At 57.4% G+C, this 15,488-nt stretch overlaps 1 protein-coding gene across 4 annotated transcripts; it reads left to right on the top strand.

The window, feature by feature from the left end:
• Positions 1 to 431: 431 nt before the first annotated feature.
• Positions 432 to 14,562, top strand: PGF (placental growth factor). Of its 4 annotated transcripts, none has more exons than XR_009699570.1 (8): positions 432 to 840; positions 2,060 to 2,102; positions 6,483 to 6,679; positions 7,494 to 7,570; positions 9,592 to 9,621; positions 9,727 to 9,789; positions 12,493 to 13,964; positions 14,217 to 14,562. XR_009699570.1 is itself a non-coding variant. In XM_061182732.1 (7 exons), exons 1-7 carry the CDS (start codon positions 766 to 768, stop codon positions 12,518 to 12,520), a joined length of 513 nt encoding a protein of 170 aa, XP_061038715.1. In that variant the 5' UTR covers positions 432 to 765; the 3' UTR covers positions 12,521 to 14,562. The 4 variants fall into 4 exon arrangements, 2 of the variants coding, with proteins under 2 accessions (XP_061038715.1, XP_061038716.1); XR_009699569.1 differs by having other exon boundaries at positions 14,135 to 14,562; XM_061182732.1 differs by having other exon boundaries at positions 12,493 to 14,562.
• Positions 14,563 to 15,488: the final 926 nt, after the last annotated feature.

Here is a 15,488-nt window from a genome sequence, read left to right as displayed (position 1 = left end):
GAGGCCTAATGTCAGGAGCCTTGTTCGCAGGCGTTGGGCTCCACACCTGGCTGCCCCCGCCCAAGGTGGCCGGCCTGGAAGAGAGGGAGCCAAGCTGGGGGCCCCTCTCCTGGGCCAGCACTGGGTGCTGCCTGGCTCAGCCGGCGCCCCGGGCAGCAGGCTCCGAGCGTCCCGGGAGAAGCTGCGGGCTGGGCTCCGCCGGGCGGTGAAGCCCGCGTCGGGAGGGCCCCTTCCACGTACTGCCGGCCGAGCTCGCTCAGGTCCGCGCCGCCCGGCCGGCCTCTGGCCCCGCTCGGAGCCCGGCCGCTCCCTAGGACTCGGGTCTGGAGCCTCGTCGGCGGTGGGCGGGGCGGGCCTGCAGCCCCGCCCCCACTCGCGGCCCCTGAAACCCAGCGGCCGACAAGCTTCAGTCCCAGAAGGGAGCTGCTGTCTGAGGAAGAAACTGCATCTTCACTCGCCAGCCACGAGAGGACCTGGGGTCGCGCTGGGCGCCCGACGGACCCTCCTCAGGGACCCGCCTGCCCCACACCGCCCGGCCCTGCCGGGCCCTCCGCACCAGGTTCCCCAGCCGCAGCCTTACCTGCGGGCTCCAGAATCCCCAGGGCTTCCAGAGGATGCTCGGGCCACCGACAGGGACCTCGGGGCAGCAGTGAGGGGGGCACCCAGCCCCCCATTCAGCTCCTGTCCTCCTGTGCCAGGGGCTCCCCCCGGGTACGAGCATGGTGGTTTTCCCTTGGAGCCCCCTGGCTTGGTACGTCTGAGAAGATGCCTGCCATGAGGCTGTTCACTTGCTTCCTGCAGCTCCTGGCTGGGCTGGCGCTGCCTGCTGTGCCCCCCCAGGTAAGACCCCCACCCCCGAGCCTGGCTTCCCTGATCTTCCCACCCCCAGCACTGGGAACAGGGGGCTCTGAAATCACAGACCCACTCCCGGGAGCAGCACCTCCAAGGATGTCCACACACTTCCCAGGAGCCAGGCTGGACCACGTCGTCTGGGAGGAGTCCGCAGGCTGGGCTGTCCCAGACCTCAGCTCCGGGGTCTGTCTTGGCGGGGGCAGGGAAGCCACAGGGAAGGGAGGGAGGTTTCCTGTCTGGCCCCTGGAGCCCTGGTGGCTTTGCTAAAAGCATCTCTCCACTAATCCCAGGCGGGTCCCTGGCCTTGTGGTCAGGGTCGAGGCCCTGTGACCAGGCAGGCGCCCCCAGGACCTCTGACCTGGCCTGGTGGAGGGAAAGCCGGCTGAAAAGACTATTGGTGGGGAGGCTGGGCCCTGCCCCCACCGAGGCTCCAGGCTGAGCCCAGGGCTCCTGGGTGGGCTGGGGGCAAGACAAGGGTCCCACTGTGCCCTCTTTCCCGGATGGGCAGCCGGAGGTCCTGAGTGCAGGGCCTGGGGAAGTGAGCAGGGCCCTTTTCCCAGGAGCTGGGTGAGTCTGGCTGTGAGCCAGCTTGGGCAGTGAAATCCTGACAAAGCCAATGAGCTCCCTTCCCACTGCGCTGTCCCACTGCCCTGGGAGTCCCGAGCCCCAGCCCAGAAGTGGGTGGGCTGGGCAGTTCCACGGGGCGGAAGGGCCATACCACCCGCCGCCCGCTTGCCTGCTGCAGGGCTGGTCAGAGGTGTCACTTTACCGGCAGCACCGGCTCCTGGCGCCACCCGCTCCAGTGCCTCGGCTCTCACCAGCTGATCGCCTGCCCCTGGGCTCTGGCACCCAGCCAAGGCGAGCTGCACAGGGCCCAGCAGGGCTGCCTGGGGGCTGGGTAGAAGGGAGACCCCAAAGGATCGCCAGATCTTTGGGACAGAGCAGGCAAAGGGTCTCCAAAAGCTTCCAGCCTCCCACCCTTTCCAAATGAGGAAACTGAGGCCAGAGAGGAGGTGGGGCCCACCCAGGGTCCCCTGAGTTTTTCGTTGCACCTGGAAGGAGTCAGCTCTGAGACAGGGCAGAGTGTGTGCAGCGGGTGGGAAGGAGCTCAGAGTCAGAGGGGCCTCTATGATCTTACCGACACACTGGGCCCCAGAGCGCAGAGGCCCAAGGTGGTCCCCTCATCTCTGCACCTTTCTGTCCACAGCAGTGGGCCTTGTCTGCTGCAAACGGCTCCTCAGAGGTGGAAGGTAAGCTGCCTGGGCCCAGGGGGCGGGGGCGGGGCTGGAGGGGCGGGGCTGGAGGGGCGGGTGCGTGGCTCGCCAAGTCCTCACCTCCTGGGCCTCTGCAGAGGATGGGAAGGGTTGGCATGAAAGGTGGGTGCAGGCTGATACTAAGTTGGGGAGAGTCTGCAAGTTGGCTGATGCCCTGGCCGACAGAGTTGGCAGGGCCTGAGAGATCCCCCCATTGTGACCCAGAGGCCTAGAGAGGTGTCTTCCTGGGCCAGGGTCACCCGGCACACAGAGAGCAGGGCTGGGGCCCGTCTACCCAGGATTCGTCAGGTTGGTGTTCATCAGAGCCCCTTCCCAGCATGATGTAAGGGGGCAGATGGGGTCTTGGAGGGCAGTGCAGGCAATGAGTGCCAAGGGCCAGGCTGGGGGTCTATGAGCTGGATGCAGTGGGTCAGCAGTCAGGAGGACCAGGGAGGGGCAAGAGGACCTTCCCAGCAGCCAGCCCTGGAGGAGCTTCAGGGATCTGACGAGGCCTTTCCATTGATTACAAACAGACAGAATGAGTTGTGCCTTCCCTGGCCCCTCCACTCCCCACCCAGGGTTGCATCAAGAGGGAATCTTCAAAGGGAGAGAAAATTTGCCAAAGAGACATACGTGCAGAAGGCAGGAGGCCCATGCCAGGCCCCCTGCCTTGCTCCTCCCTCCCTGCCTCTCCGAGACGTGCAGCCAGGCCACACACCACTTCCCACGGAAGAAAGGGAGCATGTAGGGACGTGCACACGCACACGCGTGGTGACCTCTGTGAGCTGGGAACACCCTCCCTCTACTGCCTGGTAGCCAGCCTCTCCTGGGCCTGGCCATGCTCTGACGGCTGAGTCCCAGGCCCCTTGGGCACTGAGAAGGTGGGGGTGGTAGCAGACATTGATTTCATTGATATCCTCTCCCTCCCCCTGCTTGCCCTCTGGGATTGGCACAATATTATGCTCTCTGGGATTTGGAGAGAGACCCATCACCTATCTCCACCCCATGGCCTTTTTGATGCTTTTAGTATATTTCAGATAACAGCTATCAAAGAAGTCTGAGCCTCAGTTTCATCATCTATAAAATGGGAGCATTAAACTACATGATATCTAAGGTTCTTTTTCTCAGATTGTAGGATTCTCTGACTCCATGAAGGAGACACAGGAGTATATATCTCCCAGGGACCCGGGTGAGGAGGGACCCGGGAAGTGTCGATCCATTAGGGCAGCTCACCTGTCATCCTGATCAATTAGGGAGCCTGTATCATGACCAGGGAAAGAGCTTTGGACCCCAGTTATCAAAATCCTGCAAATGCCATCCCCTCCTAACACCAGACAAGAGACAGAATGGTCTGTGCTTTGCAGCCACAGACGTTGATTTTTTACTGTTACTATTCATGGTAATAGTATCAGGCATTTACTATAACTCTGTGCTGACCACAAGCTGTGAACTAGGAAGGCACTCGTATTCTCCACGTTTTATAGATGAAGGCTCTGAGGCTCAGAGAGGCCCTTGGGATCACCTAAAGCCTTGGACACGCTTCAGTACATGTGGCAGAGCTGGGGCGCATGGCACCGAGCCTCCCCACGGCTCACAGCTGAGCAGGCGTTGAGCAGGGTGTCCCCTGCCGCAGGCTGGGTGTGTGCCCCGCCGGTGACCACCAAGAGGATACCTGCTGGGCTCGGGCTGGTGGCCAGTGGCTCTGCCCAGCCCGGTCCCCCCACCCTCCCAGTGGTCCCCCCAGGAGCTTGCTGTCAGGATGAAACACTTCCCATCTGGGGTCTCCTCTGTCCTGGGTGGTAGGCAGCTGGAGCCAGACAGGAGGCTCGCCCAAGGGCTGGCAAGAGAGCCGAGAGCCCACTTTTGGCCCCGGGAGCAGCCAGGCGCCTGCCTCGGCCACAGCCTCCCGTTCCTCTCCCCCCACCCCGGCCTCTGAGCAGGTCTGGGGCCAAAGGAAGTGCTCTCAGGAGCCGCTGAGCAGAGCTCTTTGCTGAGGGGCTCAGCCCACAGCTGGGAGCGGTCACAGCACTCCCTCAGCCAGCCCCTCGGCCAGCCCCCTTTGTTTCTCCCACACACCCCGACAGCAGCTCCAGGAATGAGCTGTTCCCTTTCCTGGTGGCTGCCAGGTAAGCCAGGCCCAGCCCACCTCCTTCTCAGCCCTCTCCCACACCGTCCGCCATGAGGCCCAGAAAGCGGTGGGCTTCAGGGCCCTGGAGCCTGGGTCCTGTTGCCGCAGTCTGCATGGTGGGTGAGGGGAAAGGAAATCCCTTCTGCCTCCTAGGCCCTGCGGCTCTGCTTAACCTGGCGGCGGCCCCATGGCCCAGCTGGGTGGAGTTTGCTTGCGGGATGGTAGGGGGACGGGGTGCCCCTTCTCTGCTGCTCTCCCCCTCCCTGATGGCTGGTCCCGGGGCAGGACCCTGAACCTTCTGTGGCACTTTGGCAGCTGGCTATCCCTCTGCTGTTATTTATGTTTTCCAAGGCAGAGATTAAATGTTCAGAGTTGTGTAGTGCTTATGAAGATTTTAGACTAAACACGCACTCACAGAGTTACAGTAGGGAGGTGCTCCTCTGACCTCTCCCTGCAAAGGCTGGCTTCCCTGGGGCTTTGGGCTGCCTGGAGGAAAGGGCCTTGTTTCCCACTTGGGTCCAGGGAGAGTGACCCAGTGGCCTGGAGAGGTAGGATCAGGGAGGTCTCTGGTCTCCCTCCCATCCCTGGGCCCAGCCCTAGTGCCCCCTAAGCAGACAGGGCAGAATGGAGCAGCAGACGCCCAGATAAGCACAGTTTATTGCTCTGTTGCCGCCTCAGCCAGCTCCACGTGGACACATTGCCTCTTGGGTATTTTCCACCAGCTTGCAGCCTTTCCCGAGGGCCTCTGCTAGGGCTGAAGTTTATTTTTCCTCTGAGATTACCCTGAGACTCACGTCCTCATAGGCTCAGTAGAATGGACTTCAGCCCCTTCTGCCTCCTAGGAAGGGACATGGAAGGTAGTGAGAGGCTGCTAGGAGAGGCCATTGCTCTAGGGCAGAGGCTGCAGGGTCCCCAGGTGGCCCAGCTTCCCTGTCCTCCCCCACCAGCTGAGGATGACCATCAGGTACAGGGCAGGATGACCCAGGACTGGAGATGTGTCTCTGCTCACGGTCGCACAGCTGGGCTGGGTTGTGTGCACAGAATCACAGACTGCCTTTCAGAGCTGGGAGAGTCCTTAGCAACCATCTATTCCCAGCCTTCTTCTTTTTCCCCAGCTGAGGAAACTGATATACCCAGAAAGGTGAAGTGACCTCCCCAAGGTCACACAGCCAGTGTAGGGCCAGGACTAGGAGCCAGGTCTCCTGGCTCTGGCTACTCACTTCCTGTGAGCCTCTGTTTGGGACCAGGCCCCAGGCCCCAGGCCCTCCCCTGAAGGAGCAACGTCTTTTGAGAGACTCCAGATCAGCCCCCAGAAGATCCTGGTCAAGACCACCAGGACATCGTGGGGGTCAGGGATGTCCCTGATAATCTTCAGCGAACTATCATCTAATCAATCAGTAATTACTTAGCCTGTGTTTACTGGGTGCTTGGGTCCGTGTCTTCAAGGAGCCTCAACTTGCTTGTAAAAAAGATAAGAGCCACCAGTGACGGAGATAAGGCAAGCCCTTGGGGCTGAGTTATGCTCAAAAAAGGAACATCTGTTCATGCTGGACAAGTAGGAGAAGGCTTCGGAGAGGAGGAAGGGAGGCGGGCCTAGGGAAGTGGGTAGTGGGCTTTATTTGGTTAGAAACGAGAAGGGGGCAAGGAGCATGGACCTTAAGTGGGAATTAAGGTGATGTGGCCCCGAGCTCTCACGAGGGTGGCCTGACCGAAATGGAGCACGGGGATGGGGCACGTTGCTGGCTGCAGTCTTGGCCACCAGGCAGAGGAGCTGGCCCAGAGTGGGGCAGGAAACAAGGACTAAGGGGAAGGCTAACCCTCCCTGTGGGACTCTGCAAGCCAATCTCGCAGAACTTGCAGAACTGACTGTTTTCTGCCGATTCCCCAAGACTGAGGAAGCACCAGGTCAGGGCTAAGAAAGATCCAGAGGGCCTGGGGAGCTGCCAGAGCACACTCCTTGAAGCTTCAAGGCACCGAGGCAGATGCGGGTCCCTGAGTTGAGAATAGAGCTGAGAGCTCAAGACACTGAGAAATTCCGTTCCACTGGGATTTCCATCTGGCAGACGAGTTGGAGGTCCAGCTGTCATCCCAGAGGGATCACATCAGGAGTTCAGAGCAGGGGGAGCTCACATAGGCTGGGGGCTTCCTGGAGGAGGCGATGTGGGCTGAACCTGGGAGGACCTGCAGGGCCTGGGCTTCAAGGAGCAGGCCCCTCCTGGCCTGACGCAGCTGTCTGTGCCTCCTCGCAGTGGTGCCCTTCCAGGAAGTGTGGGGCCGAAGCTACTGCCGGGCCCTGGAGAGGCTGGTGGACATCGTGTCCGAGTACCCCAGCGAGGTGGAGCACATGTTCAGCCCGTCCTGCGTCTCCCTGCTGCGCTGCACGGGCTGCTGTGGCGATGAGAACCTGCACTGTGTGCCAGTGGAGACGGTCAACGTCACCATGCAGGTAAGGAGGCTCTCCTCCGCGTGTCCGGGCCTGCCCCTCTGTCCACGCGCTGCTCAGAGGGCCACAGACCCTGCCCCCGAGCGGGGACCTGGAGAGGGAGGAAGGGCAGGCCAGGGTCACAGGACCGGAACTTATGCCCAGGCCCATCCTCTTGCCTCAGTGCCCCTCCTTCCTGAACCCCTGCCCCAGCTCTGAGCCCCCTCACCTCCTCCCTTACCAGCTTTCTCAGCCTCTGGCTTAGCCCTGCCCCAGGACCCAGGATATCTGGTTGAGGTTGGAAAAGAAATCTGTTCGGATTCAAGATGTCCCTGTTTATACCAGGAGCATTTGGTATAAGAAAGCCCTGAGCTTTCTTACACACTCGCACCCACATGGTTTTTTGAGCACTAGTTGAATAATGCCAAGCACTATGCTAGGTGCTTCAGAAATGTTACCTCAACATTCAATCCTTGGAGCCAAGTGATATTCCCATTTCACAGATGAGGAACTTGAGGTTCAGAGATGTTATTTCACTTGCTCAGCAGGTGGAAGAGCCAAGCTTTGAACATAGGTCTCGCTGCCTCCAGAGCAGGGGCCCCCTTCCTACACTATTGCTATGCTGGTGGCCCTGGGACGGGAGGGACAGGGGCCTCCCTCAGCTCCACATGCAGTCGGGAGGGCTATTTGCCCCACACTCAAAGCGGAATTAGGGTGTGTAGTCCAAAGGCTGGTGGGAAATAGGGAGCCTGGTCCTCATCCAAGGGGAGGCTGGAGGGAGTATTGGAAACCCACAGGCCACCCCCAATCCAGTCACCCAACCTTCCTCTCCCCGCAGCTCCTGAAGATCCGCTCCGGGGACCGGCCCTCCTACGTGGAGCTGACGTTCTCTCAGCATGTGCGCTGCGAGTGCAGGTGGGTCCTCGGGTGTGGCAGGGACAGCCCCCACGAGCCTGGCAGCTTCAGCCAGGGGCTGCCCGTCCCTGCTTCCTAGTTGAGGGAGACCAGGGAAATTGGCGACCAGTGGCAGCTGCTTGTGTCTCCCTATCAGCCTGTTTTGCCCAGGGAGCTGGCCCCAGCAGCTGGAGCACAGCTGCTGAGAAACCACAGGGATGGAGGGAGCCAGGGTCTCTCCCAAACTTGCCAGGCTCAGGGCACGCCATCTCCCTTCTCAAGCTGGGAGGCAGCTGCCACGGCCGTGGAAGAAGTGACTGGACTTAGTTCTAGGCCAGGCTGGTGCCCCACGGGAGGGGTCAACTGGCTGAGGCGCACAGAGACGGACAAGCCCTGGTGGGAGGGAAGGGGCAGAGGGAAGGAGCTTTCTTTAAAGTCGCTCCCCCACCTGGCAGAGCCTGTCATCAGCACATCTTGCTGCTGGTGCCCAGGGCACTCTGAGCATTAGTTACCAGGAGCAGCAGGCCTGGCACTGCCAACCAGGCTCAGGGAAGAGAGAAATGGGCTCAGGTGCTCTCCTGGTACCCCTGGGCCATGGACGGAGGCACCAGACAAGAGGTCCTGAGCCCTATCCTGGGGCAGGAAGAGGGGGAGGACCACCATTCATGGTGCATCTCCTCTGTGCCTCGCCGCGCACTAGGCACCTGACTGTGTTTTCTCATTTATTCAATAAACATCCGTTGAGCACCAACTGTATGCTAGGCACTGTCCCAGATACTTGGGATACAGTGGTGAGCAAGACAGACCAAGTCCCAGCTCGCCTAACAACCCTAGGAGATAGGTACCATTGTCATCCCATTTTACGGATGAGGAAACTGAGGCTTACTATGGTTACATGATTTGCCACAGCTAGTGAGTGGACCCCAGCCTGTCTAACCCCTAAGCTTACCCTTTTTCTTGCTACCTCTCGTGGCCGTTACCACACTCTCCAGGAGTCCCAGTACTGCCCTGGGCTTGGTCCTGCCTAGTGTCCTGGGCTCTGGCCACCCCTCTTGGACCTGTACCACTGTTAGAGACCCTGCCCCAATCTGTTTCCTCCTGTCCCCCCTTGCCAGGGCTTGGCCATATAACAACAGTTCAGTAACAAACCCTCACGGGCACAGTGCTTGAGAGTGACCTTTCACCTTCCACATCACCTTTGCCCTCACAGCCTCTCTGTTGGGGCAGGCAGATGAGAAGACTGAGGGTCCAAGAGTGTCTCTGACTGGTCCCAGATGGCAGAGACACGAGCAGGCAGTCCCAGGAGGTGCTGGTACCCTGCCCTGGCTCCCAAGGGAGATGGCCAGCCTAGGGAGCCTTCCCGGACCTCAAAGCTTGCTGTCACCGCGCTGCCCCATGCCCCCACTTTGGCTCCCAGGGGAGACTGAGGCCCTGTCCCCTTCCAGAGGGCTGGGCAACAGGGCTACCTTTCTTCTCTCTTCTGGGTCAACAGCCACAGCCCCCGGAGGCAGAGCCAGGACAAGCCTGGTGACTGGGGGGCTTTCAATCAGCTCCCCTCACCCCACCCTTCACCCTGGTCCCCTGCTGTTGCCTGCACCGTCACACATCCCCAGGGTGGGGGGGTGGCACGATGTCCACCTGACAGGTGGCCTTGCCCCTCATTCACTGTCAGCGAGGAAACTCCCAGAGGGCACCCTGGGAGGAAGGGCAGGTGCGAGGGAAGGAAGTGAACAAGAGAAAGGCAGCAGAGAGCAGACTCATTCCCCAGATTTGATGCCAAGAGGCAGAAGAGAGTAGAGGGTGTGGAGAGGACCCCCAAGAGGGCATTCACACCTCTCTTGGTGGGGTCACCAGAGGCTAGCGTGGGAGCGGAAGCCCCCAGGCCTCTGGGCATCTCTCCCTAACTAGCTCCATGCTACCCCCTAGTGGCTTCAGCGCCAACTACAGGGCCAGCGCCAGTGATGTCCGAGGGGGCTTAGGTGGGCAGGGAGCCCCCGCTTACTGCTTTCCTGATTCTCCCCTGCTCCTCTCTGTTTTCTCAGGCCTCTGCGGGAGAAGATGAAGCCAGAAAGGTAAGCAGCCTGGCTGGGGCACCGGGCTGTTCTCAGGCCTGCCAGCCCCTGTCCTAGCATGGGGGCCCCCAGCCACTCTGTCCTGACGCTTTTGGCTTATTACAGGAGGAGACCCAAGGGCAGGGGGAAGAGGAAGAGAGAGAAGCAGAGACACACAGACTGCCACCTGTGAGTGCGCGGGGGGCCCAGGGATGGCAAGGAGGCTGGGCCAGAGGGGAGCCCAGCCCTGCCAGCAGGGTCAGTGGTTGGGGAGGGACAAAGCCAGTGGTCGGGGGCCACAACCTAGAGATTCTAGGGCCTAGGAAGCCTCAGGTGAACCAGGGCAAGAACCAGGAAGCCTTGCTTCTCGTCCTGGCTTAGCTGTAAGTCTCTGTGTGGCCTTGAGCAGGTCACGTCACCTCTCTGAGCCAAGTTTTTCTCTGTGTGTAGAATGAGGGGTCAGGGGGTCCACCAAGCGTTCAGTCGGTCTACATTTACTAAGCACTTACTGTGTGCCAAGTACGTCAGTGGGCAAACCAACAAGATTCCTGCTCTTACAGGGCTTACATTCTAGTGCTAAAACGTCCAAAAACTCAGCCAGGGCTACCTCCTGGTGGCCCGGGGGAAGGTGTAGCCCCTCACCGGCTCCCAGACCAATATTTCTTCCACCCTCCCAGGGAGCCTTGGGGTCCACTCGCTTCCCTTTCCCTCTCCATGTTACCTGCTCATTTGGCTTCACATCTGGAGGACTAGGCTGGAGTCCAAGCCTGAGTGCTGGGAGAGCAGGATTAGAGAAGGGAAAACCCAAATCTGTGAGAGTAAAGACTGAAAATAAAGTATTCCACATGCACAGTAACTCAGTCACACCACGGTTCTCCTTCAGGGCCTGTCTCCTTCCAGCAACAGGACTCAGGAAATCATTTCATGCCATGGGACTGGGGCTGACCAAGTCCTACCCCATGAGCCCACCCCTGCATGAGTGGAGACTTCCACCCCACTCTGTGAAGATAGGGATGCTGGGGAGGATTCTGGGTGGGTCCTCTGCAGGCACATGGCCCTAATTTCTCCCCTGGGCCCAAGCAGCGACTGGGGGAGGAGCTGGCAGTGAAGTCAGTGTGGGGCTCCCCAGCTGGGCAGCCCCGGATGGAAAGCGTCCTGTCCTCTATCTGCTAGGGCAGCAGTCTTCAAACGTTTCATTCGGGAATCTCTTGAAAGAAATTCAAAAATTCATGCGCTCCCTTGTTCACTTTTAAGTTGACATTAAACTTTTTCATCAAAATTGTAAATAGTTGCAAAGGATGTAACTTCTGGCCTATCATGAATATTAATATTTTAATATAAAGCCATTATATCACTCTCCAAATGTATCCCGTGGAATAAGCCATCCTAATTTAATACTCACCATCATCCACTCTTAAAAAAATGAACAACGGCAACAACAACAAAAAAATATGAACACTCTCCTTTAATAGTTGAATATTTCCATTGCTTCTTTTTTCCTTGAACTTGTCTTTCCATTTTACTTTCTCCACAGAATTTCAGCCTAATGTAGTATTTTTTTAATATTCAAACATCTTTTATGTATCACCTTGTCATATTTATCTGCCACAACAATGGTATATAAGTTTGAATTATTTTAAATTTCCTGTGAGCAGAAAACTCGAAATTAAATTTTCTCTTGGAATGAATTATCACAATAATTATTAGTAGTAACAATTGATCAAAACAACACAAATGCATCATATTTTACTACATGCTAAACGCAAGAGTACAATCACTCTTACTGGGAATGCATCTCAATGAGATGGATGCAGCTATTTCTTTTCAATTAGTTAATGAACTCAGTAACGAATGTTACCTCCTGCCAGACTGAGGCAGGATTCAATAGTAATTCCATTCCTGTGCATCGTTTTTTATAGATGAAAAGACTGAAAAACCATGTTCACATAAACACGTAAATGGGACTGGATGTCACTCAATCACTTGAACTCCTTCCAAGTTGTTTGCCAAAAACCTCAAGGTGATCTGCTACAAAAATTACTTCTCATGACAGATTAACTGACAATTTGGTTAAGCTGTTCTTCAATTTTGTTGAAAGCAGACTTGGAAACCACCCCACTTGCAACACGCTTGGTTACCCAATCAGTCACCATATTTCCTTTCTCAACGCCTACAACAATGTCTCAGATGGTTATTTTATTCAGTGTCCGCTCGAATCCTTTTTACCTTGGGGGAAACTACTGTAACAGGATTTAGAATGGACAAGATGCTTCCTTCCTTCCTAAGGGAGAAGGGCAACTGGGAACAAGATGGTGGGAAGCAGACCTCAGGTGGGGAAGATGGGGGAAGCGGACCTCTCACGCAGACAGTTTTCAGGCAGAGTACATGGGAAGGCTGAAAACGAATTCCTTTAAAACCATCAGTACATACACCTTGGACAATCTTCCTGTACACCTAGGGGTTCCCATATCCTCATTTGAAGACTGCTGTCCCAGAGTATGCAAAGGCATTGGTGCATGGAGCCAAATTGCGTTCAAAGTAGACTTCGTCTCTGACTAGCTGTGTGACCTTGGGCAAGTTTCTTAACCTCTCTGAGCCTCCGTTTCCTCATCTGCAAAAGGATGATAGTGCCTTACTCATGGGATATTGTTAAGGGTAAATGAGAGAGTGCTTAGCGCGGGGCTGGGCACCTGGGTGCGTGCTTGGTGAAGGGTAGCTCCTAGCTGCTTCTTGGCCTTGTGCAAGCAGAGATCCAGGCTTCCCGTGCTCCCTGTCCAAGCTTCCCATGCTCCCTGTCCAAGCTTCCCCTCTGGGTTTGTCCCCCCTTCCATAGGAGGGACCCCACCCTCCACACTGGGCTGATACCCCCTTTCTGTGTTTGATCTCTGGCAGGTGCGGCGATACTGTTCCCCGGAGGTAACCAGCCCCTCGGAGGAGAGAGACCCCACACCCGGCTCGTGTATTTATTACCGTCACACTCTCAGTTACCTCCCTGCTGGCACCTGCCCTCTATTTATTAGCCAATTGTATCCCTGCTGAATGACTCACTCCCTCCAAGAGGAGGGGCAGGGAGGGACAGGACCCTCAGGAATTCAGTGCCTTAAACAGAACGTGAGAGAAAGACAGAAGACAGACCCATGTGGCTTCAGCTTGGGAAGAAGCAAGATGTGTGGCTTTGTGAGGGGCAGGCCAGGCCCCAGAGGCTCCGGGGGTCTCCAGGGGGCTGGAGAGGGAAGGACTGGAGACCCACCCCCTGCCCCCCGGCCTTGGGCTCTGCACGGACCAGCAGCCCTTGCTGGGGGAGCTCCCGGCCGGGGTGGGAGTGGGGGAGCCTGCTCCCAGTGGCCCTGCTGGGAGGGTGAGCAGGCAGCAACTCTACCCCTGGAGATCAGAACGTTCAGCTCTGGAGAACAGTGGTTGCCTGGGGGCCTTGGCCACTCCTTGTCCCCTAGGTCTGGCCTCACATCTTGCCACTGCTTGTGCTGGGACATTGTTCTTTACGGCTAAGGCGTCACCATCCTGCCCCTCCCAGGGACATAGGCCAAGAGTGGCCCCAGGCTGGACGTGGAGCAAGCTGCCCCCGCGTGGCTGTTTGACCACCAAGCCAGATTCTCTTGAATAAAGTATTCTAGTCTGGAAACAGCTTTCCAGGGGAGTGTGTCTGCCAGAGCAGCGGGCAATAGCAGGAAATGGAAGCAGGACAGAAGTAAAAGGGACCGTGGGCTCCAAGGCTGACCGGGGGTAGCTCCAGCCTGCTCCTGCAGCTCCCGGGGCATCTTCTCCCAGGTGCTTTAGGCACAGCCCTGAGGCCCACTCCTCCCATAATGAGGGGTTCCCAGGATGGAGGCTTGGCCCCAAACTTGGGAGGCCCTGACCCCAGCCCCCCCGATCACCCTCAAATTCTAGAGCACAGTCCCCTTCCACTCCCCCCAGGGCCACCCTATACCCAGTCCAGTGCCCGGCCCTCTGGACCTTGAGTGAATGGAGGCTCCCAGGTGCCACAGATTGTGGCCCCGGGAGACTGAACTGCACCACCTCCAACCCACTCTGGCTGCTGAATGCGGGGATTGGCAGATGCTGCCTGATCTCTTCCTCCTTTGACCTCCTGTCTTCCTCTGTCTTCCTCCTGAACACCTTGGCATGAAATGAGAAAAAAATGCTTTTTTTTCTTTTTTCAATCCCATACACTTACTCTCTGGTTCCCTTCTGCCTTTGACCCACAAGATATGTTTGTTTTCCCGCTGTGTTTTGGGAAGGGGAGCTCCCTGTTCTCTCTAATTGCAGGCTGCTCAGACAAAGCCACAAGGCCCGGGGGCAGGGGCCCGCCCCAGGCTTTGGAAGGAAGCCATGGACGGTCCAGTGAGGTAGGTGGGGTGGGGAGGCCCTGCTGAGGCCCTTGGTGGTCTGTTCACCGAGGCCTGGGCCCCCCTTTAGGACAGTCTGGTCAGAATGTGCTCCTGGCTGGTGATCACAGAGTAGGGGTGGGCCAGCCCCGGGGGACACGCTTTGCAGAAGAAACACACTTTCTCTCCAGCTTCTCCACTCTTGGGCTGTACGCATTCCGAGCCGTTGCCTCTGAGGGACTGAGAACTGAGAAGAGCACCCTTCCCCCTTAGGCTCTGATGTGGCCCCAGGGACCCCACCGCAGCCCTTGCAGCATCTCCAAGGCTCTCAGATTCACAAGTCACCCGCATGGAGGTCTGCCTCCCCACCCAGACCAGCCACCTCTGTAAAGAACTAGACGGAGACCAGGGGAGCATCCAGAGGCCAGAAGCAAAAATCTGCATCCGTGGGCAGAGCCTCACAGCAGGAGTCAGTAGGAAAGGAGCTGACTGGTCCACCTGACTACACTGGCCATCCTTTCAGATCATTTAGGACCTAGAAGGCCCTTTTCTTTTGCTCTTTATATATTTGTGGAGCCCCACCTGTGTACCTGACACTGTCCTAGGCACCAAGGACTCAGTGGGAAATAAAACTCCCAGGACCTGCTCTCATGGATCTTGTATTTAGTGGAGAGACAGACCATAATCGTGGGTTAAGGATGTTGGGTGGACTTTACTCTTTTTCAAATTGGAGACTGGACCATAACTTAGGAAAAAGGGGTCTTGAGTATCCCACACTCTAAAACAAAGAAGAAGCAATTTGGGGCTGGACACATCCGCCTACAGGATTTATTAAGAGATGGCTGAAGTAATCCTGCTAGGCTCAAACATCACCCAGCATCCCCTTCCTCAGTCTCCATAAGCGGAGGACCAGGGAGGGGGAAAGGAGAGAGAGGGAGGGGAGGTCACCAGAGACCTGGGTAGCTGGCCCCTTCTCCTCCTCTCCCTGGAACTGGATTTGTCATTCAGATTAGCCCATGTGCTAGCTGGCTGGGAGTTGGAGGAATGGAGAACTAAATAGTGAGTGACAGAGGATGGGGAGAGGGGACACCTCAGGACCTCCAGCAGGAGTTTCCAGGGGGACATGGGGGTAGGTGAATGGCCATGAGCCGCCTTTCCCGTGTTCTCCCAAGAGGGATACGTGCAGATGAGGAAACCCCAGAGGCTCAAGGCTGTGGACACAGGGTTGGGACAATAGCTGAGTGGGGGTGTCGGGTGTAGATCTGGAAAGGGAACACATTATGGAGCAGTGCATGGGGTAACCCTGCAGCGCACCCACACGAGAGCCGGCATCTAGATGCCTGTCATACGAGGCACATTCATAGCTGGACAAGAAATGGCCACAGCTAAGAGAAACTTTCCCCTGATTTCTCCTTCCCGACCCTGTGAAAAAAGAGAAAGGGACTTTGGCGAGGAAATCAGAGAGGAGTACAGGGGAAGACTATGCCTCTTCCTGCTCTCTTGAGCCAAGTCCAGGCCCTGCCCAGGGGAGAGAAAGAGGTTAGT

The sequence above is a fragment of the Eubalaena glacialis genome, chromosome 2 (genome assembly GCF_028564815.1).
Source record: "Eubalaena glacialis isolate mEubGla1 chromosome 2, mEubGla1.1.hap2.+ XY, whole genome shotgun sequence".
Taxonomy (NCBI): Eukaryota; Metazoa; Chordata; class Mammalia; order Artiodactyla; family Balaenidae; genus Eubalaena; species Eubalaena glacialis.
This window is presented reverse-complemented; position numbering and strand designations above follow the sequence as displayed.

Bases quoted from the DNA above. Each gene is read 5' to 3' on its own strand.
- PGF (XM_061182732.1), top strand. From the start codon at position 766: ATGCCTGCCATGAGGCTGTTCACTTGCTTCCTGCAGCTCCTGGCTGGG. The intron at 841-2,059 runs GTAAGACCCCCA...TTCTGTCCACAG, and splicing joins TGCCTGCTGTGCCCCCCCAG to CAGTGGGCCTTGTCTGCTGC. The intron at 9,622-9,726 runs GTAAGCAGCCTG...GGCTTATTACAG, and splicing joins GAGAAGATGAAGCCAGAAAG to GAGGAGACCCAAGGGCAGGG.